At 39.9% G+C, this 20,381-nt stretch overlaps 1 protein-coding gene across 1 annotated transcript in view; it reads left to right on the top strand.

The window, feature by feature from the left end:
* Window positions 1–20,381, top strand: part of NWD2 (NACHT and WD repeat domain containing 2) — a gene marked incomplete at both ends in the record, with an annotated part of 205,067 nt that overhangs the window by 113,626 nt on the left and 71,060 nt on the right. Inside the window, one exon of the mRNA XM_081236222.1 lies at window positions 1,117–1,233. Coding sequence (XP_081092348.1) covers window positions 1,117–1,233 — 117 coding nt within the window. The remainder of the gene's footprint in view (window positions 1–1,116; window positions 1,234–20,381) is intronic.

Here is a 20,381-nt window from a genome sequence, read left to right as displayed (position 1 = left end):
TCATAGTGGACAGTCAAGTTATAGTCTCAGAGGTCCCTCTTTCTTAATATTGTGATTAAACCTTGTAAAGTAGATGAAAAGAAAGAACCCCAAAATCAGTGCTGATAGTTTCATATGTTATAAAACTCATGGACTGAGCCACGGCAATATTTTTTAAAAGAAATTGTTATATCTCTATCAGCCATCTAAGAACTCAAATGCAGATAGACAAAGATTTGATACAAACACACTTGTGTGGGGCATTGGCCAGGAGATGGGAAGTACACAGAGCACTTGGAACACAGTGGGGGACCCCATGCTCTTCGCCTACATCTCACTGAATGCCATGCAAACAGCCAGTAAGGAGGAGAGGGTTTTTTTTCTGCTTGCAGGAAATAAAGAAAGGAAAAGAAGAAATCTTCAGAGCTACAATTAGAAACATTTAGCTTATGCAGACAGCAGTTGAGTAAAAGGAATGAAACCCATTCTGCTCTCCATAGCAAATTTTTCAAAGAGTGTACTTGTAAAAGTTTTTTTCACAGACTCTTTCCTCATCGTCATGTTTTTTCAGATATGTATTAATGAAAGCCAAGCTGCTTAGAGAAGATATAAACAAAATGCCTCTGTGGGATAACAGGTTTCTTTTTTCTCTTTATTTTTTTACAGAAATGTAGCTATTTAACTTTGGGTCAGTATATGTGAATGCCCATTATGGTTTTCCCTTCTCATATTGAGACATAACAGTAAAATTATACACTGTTATTTGTCTCAGATAATGTAGTAACTATATCCCAGCTGCTTTCAGACTTCTGAAATCCTGTTACCATTTCAATATAATGAAAGCCTGAATTGCAAAGCCTCTGATATTTAACATTTCATTTTCTCTGGGGCCATGTCAACAGTATAATCAGGAACAAAAAAAAAATTATAGTGTTCATCCCCAAACCATCATGGGATTAAAAAAAGTACCTCTTTAGATTGATCTTAAAAATCATTTTCCCTCTGCAAGGGAAAACCCGCTGCAAAGAGAAAAGCTAGAAGTCACATTAGCTTAATATTGTGAATAAGAATAAAGCCTACACATCAATTGAGTTTTCGCACAGGTGAATTAACGCTGCCTCATCCATTGGTCCCCAGGTCATAGATCTGTACTGGGGAATTGATGAAGATGAATGGGACAGCCCTGAGCTCCAGAAGACCCGCATGAAGCTGCTGGAGGATTGTTTGAAAACTTCTGCAGGTCCATGTTTTGTTGTGGGTATAAACAAACTTAATGCTTTCTTTTGTAGATGAATGTGAGAATTCTTGATTTGTGATTCTTAAGGGGCTTTTAGAATGGGGAAAAATCCCTTGCTTTTCTGTATTTATTTAAAATTCCTAAACTGTCTCCTTGCCCTCAATGTGTGAGGACAAAATCCTCCCCTTTCCATAAGAAGCACTGCAAATTAACAGTGAATAACTTGAAATGGTAATCAAAGGGTTGACAACAATTTCCACAACACCTTGTGATCAGCAGTAAGGCTTGCTGTGTTAGTCCTCCAATAATTATCCTAATTTTCCTTATATTTTATCATGTAGTATTCCATCCTAGTATTTGTTTCTCAACATTAGAATTTCTGGCGTATTTTTTTAAATACTGTGGCAGAAACATTGTTAAAGTAAACCAAACATATGGTCTCAGATCCGCCAGTAGGAATTGATACCCTCTGGAAAAAATTTGTTTTTGCAGTGATTTTCAGCTAGAGATGTTGAACAGGAACATTATTATTAGTTTGTCATTATTTTCTAAAGAATATCCACTCCTCTGTGTAAACACAGTGGTGGTAAGAAGCAGGTCACTCTATGGCAGGTGATGTGCAAGATCACTGCCTCAATTTAGCTGAAGAGAAAGACCTTATCCTGAATCCAAACAGCTCCTACCAATTGATAGGGAAGTTGGCCCTTTTGACAAAGGATGTTCTGAGGCTGGTGGATGACTGTTAAAATTACTAGTGAAGAAAATGTCATATCTTATATTTAAATGCTAGGTTCAGTGTATTAATAAAAGTTTTTAGTATTTATTTGCATGTCCATCTATATTCAACTCCACATAAGATATAAAGTCTCAAATATTTTTAGTATGTGGATAAATTATTCATTTAACAACCAACTACTTACTGAATGCTGTTCTGTGCCAGGGGCTGCTCTTAGTGCTGGGGCAAGTTGACCCATATGAAGTGGTCCTTTTTCTAGGCCAGTTTCTTATGATTTAATGTTAGAATTGAACTAAAAGGTAAGACTTTCTACCCTCATGGAGCTTGTGTCATTATGTGGGGCTAAGAGGAGAGGGCAGGCAAAGATCAAAGAAATAAGTAAAATAAACAATAATCAGATGGTGACAAGAGCTGTGGAGAAAAATACAAAAAGGAAGGAGGAAAGGGAAGAGCAGTGAGGGGAGAGACTTCTTATTTTCCATAGAGTAGATGGAGAAGGTCTCACTGATAAGATGACTAAGGAAGGGAGACAGGAGGAGGGACAGGGAAGAACCAACTGGATAGTCCAGCTCAGCTTTCCAGGGAGAGGAGTGGGGAACATGCTTGGCACATTTAGGGAACAGGAAGCAGGCGGGTGTGCCTCAAGCAGTGTGAGCAGAAAGGGAGAGTGTGGGAGTGGAGGCCACAGCAGGGGGTTTGCCATCTTGAAGTTGGCTGTAAAGATTTTACTTGCACTTTGACATGAGAAGCCGGAGTGCGTTGAACAGAGGACTGAAGAGATCTGACTCATTTTAAAGCCTACAACTGCTGGTGGTCAGACAGAGGGCTGAGCATGAAGAAACCCATTAGAAAGCTAATGCAATATGCAAAACAAGAAGAATACATGGTTGGAGGCGGGTTGAAGAATGGACATCTAAAAACCGCATCTTGTGGTCTAAACAGACTGCAGAAAGTCCTGAAAGCCATACAGATATACAAAGAGCTAGTAGTGGAAGAGGAATTAAGACTTTTTCCCTGAGTCTGAGGATAGAACTAGACCAGTGGGTAGAAATTACAAGGAGACGGATTTTTGCTCCAGGTGAAGATGATAGAGGCTATAGCTTCCTCTCAGGTTTTGGGGTCACAGATCCCTGGGTCTGACTGACATTTCACAGCTGTGGGACACTGGAGGAACTTCTTTACTATTCTAAGTCTTGGCTTCCTTCTATAAAATGGAGATAATAGTTACTTGCCTCCTGGGGTCTTTCTGGGGATGAAATGAATTTATAGGACACTTTTATAGTATCTCACATATAGTAACCCACAAAAGTGTTACTTGTTGTTGTAATCATTATTTCTCAAAACTGTCTATATTATGGGTGATGCACTCATTACAAAGTTGTCATCAAACTAGAGAATACAAATCACTCTGGCAGAGGTGCTGTAGGAGAGATTCAAACATTGGAAGACAAGTTAGACCGGATTCCATCATGCTTAGAAAGCCAGATTTAAGAAGCATAAAGAGCTATGTGTATGCCCTGGGACATCTCTATTGCTATGATCTCCATAGCTTTATACTGATCCAGCCTCAGAAATTCAGGAATGAGAGAGACATTCTCCTTTTATCACCCTGTAGTGTGTCATACTCAAACTAAAATTAGTCATGGCCATTAATCCCTATAATTTGCTGGTAGGGGAATGAATAAAGACTTTCCACGTTCATGCAGGCTCTGAGAGTAAAAGTTAACTGATAGAACATCAGTAACAACTTCACTGAGCTTAAATCATTTATCCCTCCTTCTCTTCCCTGTTAAACGTTGAAACTCAAGGCAACCATGATAAAACCCTGTGGACAGAGTCAGGATTATTCACCCCAGTGATCCTAAATCACGGAAGGTTTATTTCACTGCTTATAGGAGAAAGCACGCCTCTCATGGCCTTTCCTGTTGTAACTATGGTAACAGCAGGCATATGTGTGTCGCTTTTGAGCTCTGGTTTCCTTGCACACTGCTCCCTTGTGACATTTCTACAAGTCATGATGACCCCCTGGGCTGCAAAGCATGGCATATTACTTCCCCTAATGCTGAAGTGTTTGGCAAGAAAATTCACCATTGCTGAATGAAAAAAATGTTTTTATATCTTCAAAGCCTTCACAGATATTAGCCCTTATGTTAGTTACAAATTCAGTACCAAACAAAGCTTTCATTTTAAGTACCCAGGGGATTGAAGTCCAAAGGGAAACATAAACGTTGCATGCACATGGCTCTTTTCAACTTCATTTCCTAAAAGTTGTCCTTTGAGATATGGCCTGAGGTCCTAGAGACACGCAGGCTGTGCCTGCTAATCCCAGACAATTCTTTGTACGCATGCTTTTGGTCAAAAGGATAGAGTGATAGAGTAAGGTACCTGGACATGTGTCCAGTTTCACTCTCAGGATTAACTTGGGAGATGTATCACACGGAAACACGTCATATCTACTGAGGAAGAATAGCATTTGTAGACATGTGTTTAGAGGAAGCCTCAGACAGTGGGAAAAACACAGAATTTTTCGTTCACAACTGGAGTTAGAGCCCTGGTTCTGACAAGGCAGCTCACCGACCTCACCGCACTTTAATTCTCACATCCATAAAATGGGAAAATATAACAGGAAAATAAATGTTGAAGAAATATCAAAGGTTTGTTGTGGAAACCAAATGTGATGATATATGTGAGAGTTTTTTAAACTATAAAGGGCTACGCAACCATTAGTTATTATTAAATTGTGATTTCAGTTATTTTCAAATGAGAAAAAAAAATGTTTTTATTCATACTGGGCATTTATGTGACATTGGAAAATTTTCCCTTTGAGAATGTTGATGATAGCCTCAATGTAGAAAGTGTTAAGTCTTGATTCAGACAGTCAAATATTAAAGGGTTTTTGAGTTCATTCATTCATTTATGGCTGCGTTGGGTCTTCGTGGCTGTGCGCGGGCTTTCTTTAGTCACGGAGAGCAGGGTCTACTCTTTTATTGCGGTGTGCAGGCTTCTCATTGCAGTGGCTTCTCTTGTTGCAGAGCACGGGCTCTAGGCACGCAAGCTTCAGTAGTTGTGGCGCATGGGCTTAGTTGCTGCGTGGCATGCGGGATCTTCCCGGACCAGGGCTTGAACCCATATCCCCTGCATTGGCAGGTGGATTCTTAACCACTGCACCACCAGGGAAGCCCTGGGTTCATTCTTAACATTGTCAAATGTAGAGCATATACATTAATTTGCTGAAATTTACTTAGTAAGACCTTAATCTGCGCCCAAGGAGGGTTTTTGACCAGGATTGCAGTAAACAGGGAGACAGCTCACAGTTGAGTCCAAACTCACTATCTGTTTCTCCTTTTAAGTGCAGAGAATTACCTCAGCCTTTGCAAAGTGTGGAAACTTTAGCAGAATCTTTCCCCCACCAGTTTGTCCCCCCCCCACTTAGTTCATAAAAAATCCTTATAAAGGGGAGAAGAATATTGCCTGTTGGAGAGAGCAGATTCCATGTACATGCTACCTATACCATCCCCATTTCTCTTCACAGTGTGCATTTATGGGGAGAGGGGAATTTTCTTCTTGTCATCCCTCCATATTTGGAGTACCCCCGGATAATTGCTTGGGGAGTTTGGACATTGACTCTGGACCTTGAGCAAAGGCCCATCTCTTGGCAGAAGTTGATAAAAGCAAGTGCTCTGCTGGCTTGAAGAACTAGAGTTTGAAAAGCTTAGATAACTTTAGTGAAGCTGCCCCAAATGTGTGGGTGCTCTGGGGGGTGCAGACAGCATCTCATTACATTCCCTCAATCCACAGTCTGGATGATGTGAAGATTTACTGAGGAAAAGGTATCGGCAGCTTACTCTAAGTGAGCCAGGCCAGGCCCATGCATCCAGTAAAAAGAGTGCCAGTTAGAGACAGGTAAGAGGAGATTCCATGACTTTACATTCAGAGTCAGGACAAAGAGAATGCTGTCTGTGGTACTGTTTTGTTCATTGCTTTGTCAGTTGCTAGGAGTCTCAAGAATCCAAAGCCCATGTAGCACTCTCATTGGGGCTACCAGATTGCACAGATACAATATGATGGCATTGGAGAGAGAAACAGCCAAGGCCAAAAGAATGGGACTATTGCCATCATAGATGCTGAAGCAGCCTCCCCACCCGGCCCCCAACAACACACACTGCCATCAGTGGCACGAGACCAAGAAAGAACAGGCCATGCTCTTGCCTACCACAGGCAGCTCCGGGCAGGAGCTCTTAAAACCAGTATGCACAAAGGGAGAAGATGGAAGCTCAGAGGGCTAGATTTTTAAACCAGAAACGTGAAAACTTAAGGAGTTAGACTGCAAAATCTATTATTCAGCAAGTTTAAGTTTTTCCACTAGCCAGAAGAGTAAAGACAAAGCCACAGCTGTTACTGGTAAAAATTAAACCATTCCATATTTGTACGTCACTGAGTGACAGTAGTGAACTAAACCTACAGGATATAGATCAGCTCATCATCACCTTCACAGTTAAATTATGCCCACTTGACGGTTCAAGTTTAGTTTCTTACTTTAAATAATTTTAAGAAAATCATACTGTGAGAGTTCTTAAATCATTGAATTTGAAGAAAATTAGGGTTTTTATAAAAGTTTAGCTTTGGAAAATAGTTCATTTTATCCACATTTCAACTTATGATTGACTTACCATTTTAGGTACACTAAATAAAATACACATGAAAAATTAAAACAAGTGCTTAGTTTGTACTTTAGCAATATGTACAGTTTTTTTTATTCTCAAATTTATAAGGACAGATTTACTAAAATATAGTACTAAAATGGGAACAGATTTAAACTAGAAAATCATCTAAATTAAAGAATCTAGACATTTTTTAAAGTCCTTTTTTTGTGTGTGTGATATGCGGGCCTCTCACTGCTGTGGCCTCTCCCGTTGTGGAGCACAGGCTCCGGACACGCAGGCTCAGCGGCCATGGCTCACGGGCCCAGCCGCTCCACGGCATGTGGAATCCTCCTGGAGCAGGGCACAAACCCATGTCCCCTGCATCAGCAGGCGGACTCTCAACCACTGCGCCACCAGGGAAGCCCTTAAAGTCCTTTTTAAAAAAACATTTAAATAAAAATCTACAACCTCAGATTTTCTAGATATATTTTGCTTGCACAATCAAGAATACTTTACATTAAAATTAAGCTTGTCCAGTTTAAATCAGCTAGACATCATAGTTCTAAGATAGATTCCATTAATAAATTGGTTCCAATAGATGTTCCAATAGTAAATCACTTGATCACCACCAAAAAAAGTTAGAATGGGCAAACAAAAAGTATTGTTTAAAAAAAAAAAACCTAGTTATCTCACTGGTAGCAGCCAAGAGAGCTGTTTAGTTAATTGTTGCTAATATAGAAAATGTTTCCACAATAAATTTGTATTAATACATAAGCTATTTTCATAGTTTAACTACTTCACAGCCTATGTAAAATAGCACATTTTTTGTGGAAAAAGAATTATGGAGAAAAGAAAGTGAACTGGAGAGCAGTTAACCTCCTTATAACTTAATTGGTAAGAAAAATGTTCACTTAAAACTAGGACTGTAGGGCTTCCCTGGTGGCACAGTGGTTGAGAGTCTGCCTGCCGATGCAGGGGATGTGAGTTGGTGCCCCGGTCTGGGAAGATCCCACATGCCGCAGAGCGGCTGGGCCCATGAGCCATGGCCACTGCGTCTGCGCGTCCGGAGCCTGTGCTCCGCAACTGGAGAGGCCACAGCAGTGAGAGCCCTGCATACCACAAAAACAAAACAAAACAAAACAAAACAAAACTAGGACTGTAACAACCTAAAGAGCTAGTAAAGCTATGGAGACAAAAATGATTAAAATTTCCAGAGAGGAGTCCTTCCTTGGTGAGCTGGTTTTACAGACAGAGGCATCCCAAAAGCATCAGCAGTTGTCATCATGAGACATTTGCTGGGCATTGAGCAACATGGATGATAGAGAGCTGGGATGAAAAAGCAGAGTAAGTTCTTCCACAGTCTTTTGGTATTTAGGAGACAAAGTCCACGAGAACCTAAGAGGAGTATTCAAAATTCTTGCCATTGTAACATTTTAGTGCAAAGAAAACTGAATCAAACTATAATAACCTAGTTGCACCCAGTTCAAATACTGAATGGGCTGACATGATTAGCTTCTAACATAGGAAAATGAACCACTAAATAAAAGCTCTTTTAAATACAATGCCCAGAATACAATGAAAATTACAAGACATGCAAAAAATCAAGAAAATATGATTAATAAAAGAGAAAAAGTAGACAATAGAAGTCAACCCCCCAGATGAACAAGATGATGGAATGGGCAATCAAAAACTGTTAAAAAATATGTCAATGAAAATAAAAGGCTAAAGCAGAAACTAACACACCATTGTAAAGCAATTATACACCAATAAAGATATTTTAAAAAAGAAAAAAGAAAAGAAAAGGTAAAAGGATGAGAAAATAATTTCAACAAAGAAATGAAATCTATAAAAAAATTGATTTTAGAACCAAAAGACAGAAGATCTAAAATTAAAAACTCATTTGATATACATGTGGAATCTGAAAAAATTGGTATAGACGATCTTATTTACAAAGCAAAAATAGAGACACAGACTTAGAGAACAAATATATGGATGCCAAGGGGGAAAGGAGGTTATACCTCCCTTTGCTTCAGATGAAACTAGAGCTTCATCACATCATGAAAAATGATCAGTTATGACCCTAAATCATCAGAAAAGAATAAATGATTTTTAGAGTTCTCTACTGAGAAAGATTTGCATCAAAATAGTTAAAGTCTAGCAAACTTGAGTTCTTCAGAATGACTCATTAAATCCCAGATCTCTAGATAGTGGAGGTGAAACCCTCTGCTCCTTCCACAAAAACCTCTAGTTTGTAGACTTGAAAATCAAACGTATGGATACCAAGGGGGAAAGGGAGTGGGTGGGATGAATTGGGAGACTGGGGTCAACATATATACACTATTGATACTATGTATAAAATAGATAACTAATGAGAACCTACTGTATTGCACAGGGAACTCTACTCAATGCTCTGTGGTGACCTAAATGGGAAGGAAATCCAAAAAAGAGGGGATATATGTATATGTATAGCTGATTCACTTAGCTGATTCACTTTACTGTACAGTAGAAACTAACACAACATTGTAAAGCAACCATACTCCAATAAAAATTCTTTCAAAAACTCATTTGATGGGCTTAATAGGAGACTGAACATAAGACTGGATTAGAGAACTCAAAGAGAAGTCAATAGAAAATATCGAAACTGAAGCACAGATTTTAAAAAATAGGAAAAACAGAATGGAGCAGAAGAGACATGTGAACCACATTCAGTCTCTCATAAATGTAACTGGAGTCCTAGAAAGAGATAGAGAAAGAGGATGGGAAAAGAAGTAACAAGTGAGAATTTTCCAAAACTGTTTAAAGACATCAACCCACACAGGTTCAAAAAGCTCAGTAAACTGCGAGCAAGAAAATTGCACCTCAGTACATTATAGTAAACTGCTGAAAAAAAAAGAAAAAAATTAAAATCCATCAAAAGGAAAAGAAAATCATTACCTACAGAAAACCCAAACTTTCAGCTGATTTTTAATAGAGAAGCTCTGGAAATCAAAACACAATGGAAAGTCCCAAAGATTGGACACAAGATGGTGGAGTAAAAGGACCTCCTCTCATGAGCACACCAAAATCACAACTAACTGCTGAACAACTATCAATAAAAGACTGGAATCTACCAAAAAAGATATTATACATCCAAAGACAAAGAAGAAACCATGACCTGGTAGGAGGGGTGCACTCATGTTATAATCAAGTCCCGTACCACCCTGTGGGGGGGCAACCCACAAACTGGAGAATAATTACATCACACAAGTTTTCGCACAAGAGTGAGAACTCCGAGGCCCAGGCCAGGCTCCCAAGCCTAGGGGCCTGGCATTGAGAAGAGGAGCCCCCAGAGCATTTGGCTTTGAAGGCTAGCAGGGCTTGACTGCAGGAGCTCCACAGGACTGGGGGAAACAGAGACCACTCTTAGAAGGTGCACACAAAGTCTCACATGCATCGGGACCCAGGACAAAAGCAGTAACTCTGTAGGAGCCTGGGCCAGACCTACCTGCTGGTCTTGGAGAGTCTCCTGGGGAGGTGGGGTGTGGCTATGGCTCTCTCTGGGGTCATAAAAGCTGGTGACAGACACAGGGGGGACCTACGTGAACTCTGGCTGGAGGAAGACATTTTGGGTCCTTGGCACTGAGACCTGGCCCCACTCAACAGCCTGTAAGCTCCAGTGCTGGGACGCCTCAGGCCAAAACAACCAACAGGGAAGGAACACAGCCCCACCCATCAGCAGACAGACTGCCTAAAGACTTCCTGAGCTCACAGCCACCTCTCGACATGCCCCTTGACACAGCCTTACTCACCAGAGTGCCAAGACCCCGCTCCACCCACCAGTGGGTAGGCACCACCACCCCTGCCCCTGGCTAGGAAGCCTTCACAAGCCTCTAGACCAGCCTCATCCACCAGGGGCAGACCCCAGAAGCAAGAAAACTACAGTCCTGCAGAACTGAGTCCACAAACACAGGTCAGAACCTACCTGGGGTCTGGCCCTAGCGTGACAAGAGAGGAGTGTACTGCTGGGACACGTACAACATCCCCTATAGAGGGTCACTTCTCCAAGGTTGAGAAACATAACTAAGCTACTACATACATAAAGATACAAATAGAAGTTTAAACAAAATGACATGGCAAAGGAATATGTTCCAGACGAAAGAATAAGATAAAACCCCAGAAGAACAACTAAGTGAAGTGGAGATAGACAATCTACCTGAAAAAGAGTTCAGAGTAGGGATCGTAAAGATGATCCAAGAACTCAGGAAAAGAATGGATGCACGTAGTAAGAAGTTACAAAAGTTTTTAGCAAAGAGTTAGAAAATATAAAGAATAACCAAACAAACTTAAAGAATACAGTAACTGAAATGAAAAATACACTAGGGAGAATCAATAGCAGAATAAATGAGGCAGAAGAACGAATCAGTGAGCTGGAAGACAAAGTGGTGGAAATCACTGCCATTGGAACAGGATAAAGAAAAAAGAATGAAAAGAAATGAGGACAATTTAAGAGGCCTCTGAGACAACATCAAATGCACCAACATTCGCATTATAGGGGTCCCAGGAGAGAAGAAGAAGAGAAAGGGCCTGAGAAAATATTTGAAGAGATTATAGCTGAAAAATTCCTTAACATGAGAAAGGAAACAGTCACCCAAGTCCAGGAAGCACAGAGTCTCATACAGGATTAACTCAGGAGGAACACACTGAGACACATAGTAATGAAACTGACAAAAATTAAAGACAGAGAAAATATTAAAAGCAACAAGGGAAAAGCAACAAATAACATACAAGGGAATCTCCATAAGACTATCTCAGCAGAAACTCTGCAGGCCAGAAGGGAGTGGCATGATATATTTAAAGTGATGAAAGGGAAAAACCTACAACCAAGAATACTCTACCCAGCAAGGCTCTGGTTCAGATTTGACAGAGTAATCCAAAGCTTTACAGACACACCAAACGTGAAAGAATTCACCAAACCAGCTTTACAACAAATGCTAAAGGAACTTCTCTAAGTGGAAAAGAAAAGGCCACAACTGGAAACAGGAAAATTATGAGGATGGGAAAGCTCACCAGTAAAGGCAAACATACAGTAAAGGTAGGAAACCATCCACATACAAATTTGATATCAAAACTAGTAATCATGAGAGGAGGAGAGTACAAATGCAGGATATTTGAAATGCATTTGAAATTAAGAGATCAGCAACTTAAAACCATCATGTATACATATAGACTGCTATATCAAAACCTCATGGTAACCACAAATGAAAACTCTATAATAGATATAAACACAAAAAGAAGAAAAAGGAATCCAAACAACACTAAAGATAATCATCAAATTGCAAGAGAAGAGAACGTAAGAGGAAAGGAAGAAAAAAGACCTACAAAAAACAAAGCCAAAACAAGTAACCAAATGGCAAAAAGAACATACATATCAATAATTACCTTAAATGTAAATGAATTAAATGCTCCAACCAAAAGACATAGACTGGCTGAATGGGTACAAAAACAAGACCCATATATATGCTGTCTATAAGAGACCCACTTCAGATCTAGAGATGCATACAGACTGAAAGTGAGGAAATGGAAAAAAGGTATTCCATGCAAATGGAAATCAAAAGCAACCTGGAGTAGCAAGACTGATATCAGACAAAATAAACTTTAAAGTACTGTTTCAAGAGACAAAGAAGGACACTACATAATGATCAAGGGATCAATTCAAGAAGAGGATATAACAATTATAAATTTATATGCACCCAACACAGGAGCAACTCAATATATAAGACATATGCAAATGGACATAAAAGGAGAAACCGACAGTAAAACAATAATAGTGGGGGATTTTAACACCCCACTTATATCAATGGACAGAACATCCAGACAGAAAATCAATAAGGAAACATAGGGCTTAAATGACACATTAGACCATATGGACTTAATTGATATTTATAGAATGTTCCATCTGAAAGCAGTAGAATACACATTCTTTTCAAGTGCACATGGAACATTTTTCAGAATAGATCACATGCTGGACCACAAAGCAAGTCTCAGTAAATTTAAGAAAACTGAAATCATATCAAGCATCTTTCTCAACACTATGGATTAGAAATCAACTATAAGGAAAAAAACTGTAAAAAACACAAACACATGGAGGCTGACAATATGCTACTAATCAACCAATGTATCACATAAGAAATCAAAGAGGAAATCAGAAAATAGGTACAGACAAATGAAAATGAAAACACAATGATCCAAAACCTATGGGATGCAGCAAAAGAAGTTCTAAAAGGGAAGTTTATAGTGGTACAGGCTTACCTCAGGAAATGAGAAAAATCTCAAATAAACAACCTAACACCTAAGGCAACTAGAGAAAGAAGAACAAACAAAACTCAAAGTTAGTAAAAGGAATGAAATCATAAAGATCAGAGCAGAAATAAATGAAATAGAGCCTAAGAAAACAATTAAAAAGATCAATGGAACTAAAATGGAGTTCTTTAAAAAGATAAGCAAAATTGACAGACCTTTAGCCAAACTCATTAAGAAAAAAAGAGTGCTCAAATCAATAAAATTAGAAATGGAAAAGGAGAAGTTACAACTGACACCTCATAAATACAAAGGACTATAAAAGACTACTCAGGCAACTATATGCCAATAAAATTGACAACAGAGGAAATGGACAAGTTCCTGGAAAAGTACAACCTTCCAAGACTGAACCAGGAAGAAACAGAAAATAAATATGAACAGACCAATTACAAAAACTGAAATTAAATCAGTGATTTAAAAATTCCCAACAAACAAAAGTCCAGGACCTGATGGCTTCACAGGCAAATTCTATCAAACATTTAGAGAAGAGCTAACACCTATCCTTCTCAAACTCTTCCAAGAAATGGCAGAGGAAGGAACACTCCCAAGCTCACTCTACGAGGCCACCATCACCCTAATACCAAAACCAGACAAAGATATCACAAAAAAAGAAAATTACAGGCCAATATCACTGATGAACATAGACACAAAAATCCTCAACAAAATACTAGCAAACCAAATCCAACAATACATTAAAAGGATCATACGCCATGAACAAGTGGGATTTATCCCAGGGATGCGAGGATTTGTCTGCAAATCAATTAGTCTGATACACCACATTAACAAATTGAAGAATAAAAACATATGATCATCTCAGTAGATGCAGAAAAAAAGCTTTTGATAAAATTCAACATACATTTCTGATAAAAACACTCAGTAAAGTGGGCATAGAGGGAAACTATCTCAACATAATAAAGGCCATATATGACAAACCCAGAGCTAACATCGTACTCAACAGTGAAAAGCTGAAAGTATTTCTTCTAAGATCAGGAGCAAGACAAGGATGTCACTATCATTCAACATAGTTTTGGAAGTCCTAGCCACAGCAATCAGAGAAGAAAAAGAAATAAAAGTAAACCATATTGGAAAAGAAGAAGTAAAACTGATTGCAGATGAAATGATACTATACTTAGAAAATCCTAAAGATGCTACCAGAAACTAGCATCTAAAAACTATTAGAGCTCTTCAATGAATTCAGTAAAGTTTCAGGATACAAAATTAATACACAGATATCTGTTGCATTTCTATTCACTAAACAATGAAAGATCAGAAAGAGAAATTAAGGAAACAATCCCATTTACAATCACATGAAAAAGAATAAAATACCTAGGAATAAACCTACCTAGGAGGCAAAAGACCTGTACTCCAAAAACTATAAGACACTGATGAAAGAAATTGAAGATGACACAAACAGATGGAAAGAAATACCATGTTCTTGAATTGGAAGAATCCATATTCTCCAAAAGACTGTACTACTCAAGGCAATCTACAGATTCAATGCAATTCCTGTCAGATTACCAGTGGCATTTTTCACAGAACTAGAACAAAAAAATTTTTAATTTGTATGGAAACACAAAAGAATATGAATAGCCAAAGCAATCTTAAGAAAAATGGAGCTGGAGGAATCAGGCTCCCTGACTTCATACTACAAAGCTGTAGTCACTAAAACAGTATGGTACTGGCACAAAAAAAGAAATATAGATCAACAGACAGGGTAGAATGCCCAGAAATAAAACCACACACCTATGGTCAATTAATCTGAGACAAAGGAAGCAAGAATACAAAATGGAGAAAAGACAGCCTCTTCCATAAGTGGCACTGGGAAAACTGGACAGCTATATGTAAAAGAATGAAATTAGAACACTCCCTAACACCATACACAAAATAAACTCAAGATGGATTAAAGACCTAAATGTAAGACCAAATATTATAAAACTCCTAGAGGAAAACATAGACAGAACACTTTGATATAAATTACACCAAAATCTTTTTGGATCCATCACCTAGGGTAATGGAAATAAAAGCAAAAATAAACAAATGGGACCTAATCAAACTTAAAAGTTTTTACACAGCAAAAGAAACCATAAATGAAAAGACAGCCTATGGAATGGGAGAAAATATTTGCAAATGATACGACTGACAAGGGATTAATTTCCAAAATATACAAACAGCTCATACAGGTCAATATAAAAAAAAAACCAAACAACCCAATCAAAAAATGGGCAGAACATCTAAATAGACATTTCTCCAAAGACATACAGATGGCCAAAAGGCACATGAAAATATGCTCATTGTCACTAATTATTAGGGAAATGCAAATCAAAACTGTAATGAGGTACCACCTCACACCAGTCTGAATGGCCATCATCAAAAAGTCTGCAAATCATAAATGCTAGAGAGGGTGTGGAAGAAAAAGGAACCCTCCTACACTGTTGGTGGGAATGTAAATTGGTACAGCCACTATGGAGAACAGTATGGAGGTTCCTTAAAAAACTAAAATTAGAGCTACCATATGATCCTGCAATCCCACTCCTGGGCATATACCTGGAGAAAACCATAGTTAGAAAAGATACATGCACCCCAATGTTCATTGCAGCACTATTTTATAATAGCCAAGACATGGAAGCAACCTAAGTGTCCATCAACAGATAGATGAATGAATAAAGAAGACGTGGTACATGTATACAGTGGAATATTACTCAGCCATAAAGAACAAAACAATGCCATTTACAGCAACATGGATGGACCTAGAGATTGTCATACTTAGTAAAGTAAGTCAGACAGAGAAAGACAAATATCATATGATATCACTTATATGTGGAATCGAAAAAAATGGTACTTTTTTTTAATATGTTGGGGGGTAGGGGTTTTTATTAATTTATTTATTTTTGCTGTGTCGGGTCTTCGTTTCTGTGTGAGGGCTTTCTCTAGTGGCAAGTGGGGGCCACTCTTCATCGCGGTGTGCGGGCCTCTCACTATTGCGGCCTCTCTTGTTGCGGAGCACAGGCTCCAGACGCGCAGGCTCAGTAGTTGTGGCTCACAGGCCTAGTTGCTCCACGACATGTGGGATCCTCCCAGACCAGGGCTCGAACCCGTGTCCCCTGCATTAGCAGGCAGATTCTCAACCACTGCGCCACCAGGGAAGCCCAAAAACTGGTACAACTATTGATGAGAAAGACAGAATCTAGCAGAAAAGAACTTCTACAAATAAAGATATAAAGAAGGAACCACAATGAGATGGGTATGTGCAGTATAGTGAAGACCCATACCTCAGGTTGGGCAACCCACAAACAGGAGGTTAATTACAATTGCACAGGTTCTCCCAAAGGAGCAATGGGTCTGAGCCCCATATTGGCTCCCCATCCTGGGGGTCCTGCACCAGAAGATGAGCCCCTAGAACAATTGGCTTTGAAGGACAGTGGGGCTTACTTTTGGGAGACCTAGAGGGCTGTGGGAAATAGAGACTCCACTCTTAAATGTTGTATACAAAAGCTCACATGCTCCAGGACCTGGGCAGAAGCAGTAATTTGAAAAAAGCCTGGGTCAGACCCACCTGCTGATCTTGCAGAGTCTCCCAGAGAGGAGGAGGCAACTGAAGCTCACCCTGGGGACACAAACACTGGCAACAGCCATTATTAGGAGCTCGTTCTACTTCATGTTCACTGGTGCTGGCAAGTGCCATTTTGTAATCCTCCCTCTAGCTTATTAGCTTCAGGACTCAACCCCGCCAGGCAGCCTCTAGGCATCAGAACTGGGATGTCTCAGGCCAAACAACTAGCTAAGTGGGGACACAGACCAGCAGGCAGGCTGCCTTAAAAATGCCTGAACCCACAGCTGCACTGTGACACAGGTCCTCCACCAGAGGACCCAGGACCCAGCCAGATGCACCAGTGTGCGTGCACTAGCCCTGGGACCAGCCTCACACACCACTGGGCAGGTACCAACCCTAGGAACACCTGGGATCTGATAGTGCCCACCAGCCCCAGGACCACTACAGTGAGCCCTGGCAGGACCCAGCCCACTCACTAGCAGACCAGCTCAAGAACCCTCAGGGCCTTGCAGCCAGAGACCCCAAGAGCACACTCTGCTGAGTGAGCCAGCACTAGCCCTGAAACACCCTGGTCCTCACACCCCCACACAAGCAGTCCAAACCAGCTCTGGGACCTCTGGGAACCCTGGGCCCTGCAGCCAGAGACCCCAGGATCCAACTCTGCCTGCTAGTGGGCTGTCACTACCCCCAAGTCCCAACTTCACCCACCAGTGGGCAGGTAATAATAGCCCTGGGATTCCCTGGATCCCAACCCTGCCCACCAGGGGCTGGTCGCCATCACTAGGACCACCACAGCCTGCCTTGTCAAGACCCAACCAACATACCAGCAAGCTGGCACTATACCAGGGACCCCCATGGCCCTGGCTCTGACCACAACTCCAGCTCTGAGACACCTTGGGCCCTTCAGTAAGTGTCCTCAAGATCCAGCCCCACCTACCAGGGGGATGACACCAGCTTCAGGAGCCCCAGGGCCCTACAACCAGAGATGCTGGTACACAGCTCCACCAACCAGTGAGCCAGCACTGGGAACCCCCAGCCCAGTCCCTGGCCCTGCCCTTGGGCAGCCCAGCACCAGCTCTGAGTTACCATGGACTCTTCACAGCTGACCACCCTGGGATCCAGTAACACTCACCAGCAGACCAGTACAATCTTTGAGACACCCTGAAACCTTCAACCAGATGTGTCAGGAACCAGCCCCACCTACAAACAGGCCAACAGTAGATCTGGGAACCCCTGCCCTGTAACCACTCACACCCAAACCTGACTCTGCCCACCAGTGAGTCACCACTAGCCCAGGGACCCCACCCCCAGGGTTCCACAGACAGCTGTCTCATGACCCAGTCCTGCCAACCAGTGACTGGCAGCCTCTGAACAAGGCAGGGTCTGGCAATCAACCAGACCAGGGGCCAGCCACAACTACCAGACCTCCCATAGTAGTCAGTCTTCCACAACAGAAGGACCCATACAGCCCACATAGGGGTACCCCTAGACCTTATAGCTCTGGTGACCAGAGAGGCATGTGCTGCTAGGAAGCATAGGATGTCTCCTACAAACGGCCACTTTTCCCAGGTCAGGAAATATAACCAACCTACCAGATACATATAAATTCAGATGGCAAATTAGGCAAAACAAGAGGACAGAGTAACATCTTCCAAAGGAAGGAACAGGATAAAACCTCAGAAGAAAAACTAAGTGAAACGGAGATAGGCAGTCTACTAAATAAAGAGTTCAAGGTAATGATTGTAAAGATGATCAAAGAACTCAAAAGAATGGATGAACAGAGTGAGAAGTTAGATGTTTTTTAACAGAGTTAGAAAACATAAAGAAGAACCAAACAGATGAAGAATACAATAACTGAAATAAAAAATACATTAGAAGGGATCAACAGTAGATTAAATGATATAGAGGAATGGGTCAGTGAGCCTAAAGATAGAGTAATGGAAATCACTGAACAGAAAAAAGAATGAAAAGAAATACAGACAGGTTAAGAGACCTCTAAGACAACACCAATTGTACTAACATTTGCATTATGGGGTCCCCAGAGGAGAAGTGAGAGAGAAAGGAGCAGAGAATGTATTTGAAGACATAACATCTGAAAATTTCCCTGACTTGGGAAAGGAAACAAATATCCAGGTCCAGGAATAACAGAGAGTCCCAGACAGGACCAACCCAAAGGGGCCAAACCAAGACACATTGTAATTAAAATGGCAAAAATTAAAGATAAAGAGGGAATATTAAAAGCCGCAAGGGAAAAGCAACTTACATACAAGAGAACTCCCATAAGGCTATCAGCTGACCTTTCAGCAGAAACTGCAGGCCAGAAACTCTACAACCAAGAATACTCTACCCAGCAAGGCTCTCATTCAGGTTTGTTGGAGAGATGAAAAGTTTTACAGACAAGCAAAAGCTAAGAGTTCAGCACCACCAAACCAGCTTGACAAGAAATGTTAAAGGGATTTCTCTAAGTGAAAAAGAAAAGGCCATAACTAGAGACTTGAAAATTACAAAAGGAAAAATCTCATTGGTAAAGGCAAATAAACAGTAAAAGTAGTAGTAAATCAACCATGAACAAAGCTAATAGGAAGGTTAAAAGAAAAAAGTAGTAAAATCATTTTTCCCACAATAAGCAGTTAAGGCTACACACACCAAAAAAAAGATTCAAAATAATGATGTCAAAAACAGTAATCATGGGGGAAGAAGAGTAAAAATGCAGGGTTGTTAAAATGCATTGGAGGTAACTAATAAGGACCTACTGTATAGCACAGGGAACTCTTCTCAATACTCTGTCATGACCTGTATGAGAAAAGAATCTAAAAAGTAGTGGATATATGTATAACTGATTCACTTTGCTGTACAGCAGAAACTAACACATTTTAAATCAACTACAATAAAATTTTTTTAAAAAAGAATAGAAGAAGAACAAAAAAGTGCTTGGAAAGTAAGAAATCAGCAACTTAAAATTATGTATGTGTATATATTTATGATATATATTGCTATATATTATCATGGTAACCACAAACCAAAAATCTGTAACAGATACACAAAAAAAGAGAAAGGAATCTAAACATAATACTAAAGGTAGTCATCAAATCACAAGGGAAGAGAGCAAAACAAGAGGAAAGGAACAAAAAACTAACTACAAGACAACCCCAAAGCAATTAACAAAATGGTAATAAGTACATACCTATCAATAATTACTTTAAATGTAAATGGACTAATGCTCCAATCAAAGAGAGTGGCTTAATGGATATAAAAAGAAGACCCACATATATACTATCTACAAGAGACTCACTTCAGATTTAAAAACACAAGACTGAAAGTGAGGAAAAAGGTATTCCATAGAAATCGACAAAGAAGGACATTACATAATGATCAAGGGATCAATCCAAGAAGATATAAGAATTGTAAATATACAAGCACCCAACATAGCAGCATCTAAATACATAAAGCAAATATCAACAAAAATAAATGGAGAAGTTGACAGTAATACAGTAATAGTAGGGGACTTGAACACCCCATTTACATCAATGGAGAGATCATTTAGAAAGAAAATCAATAAGGAAACACTGGCTTTAAATGGACTTAATAGATATGTATAGAAAATTCCATCCAAAAGCAGCAGAATATACATTCTTTTCAAGTGCATGTGGAGCATTCTCCAGGATAGGTCATATGCTAGGTCATAAAATAAGTCTCAGTAAAGTTAAGAAAATTGAAAACATATTTAGCATCTTTCCTGACCACAACACTATAAGAGTAGAAATAAACCACAAGGGAAAAACTGAAAAAAACACAACCATGTGGAGGCTAAACATTATGCTACTAAATAACCAGTGGATCACTGAAGAAATCAAAGAAGAAATCAAAAAATACCTGGAGACAAATGAAAATGAAAACTCA

This window comes from Mesoplodon bidens, assembly GCF_964165515.1.
Source record: "Mesoplodon bidens genome assembly, chromosome: 1".
Lineage (NCBI taxonomy): Eukaryota > Metazoa > Chordata > Mammalia > Artiodactyla > Ziphiidae > Mesoplodon > Mesoplodon bidens.
This window is presented reverse-complemented; position numbering and strand designations above follow the sequence as displayed.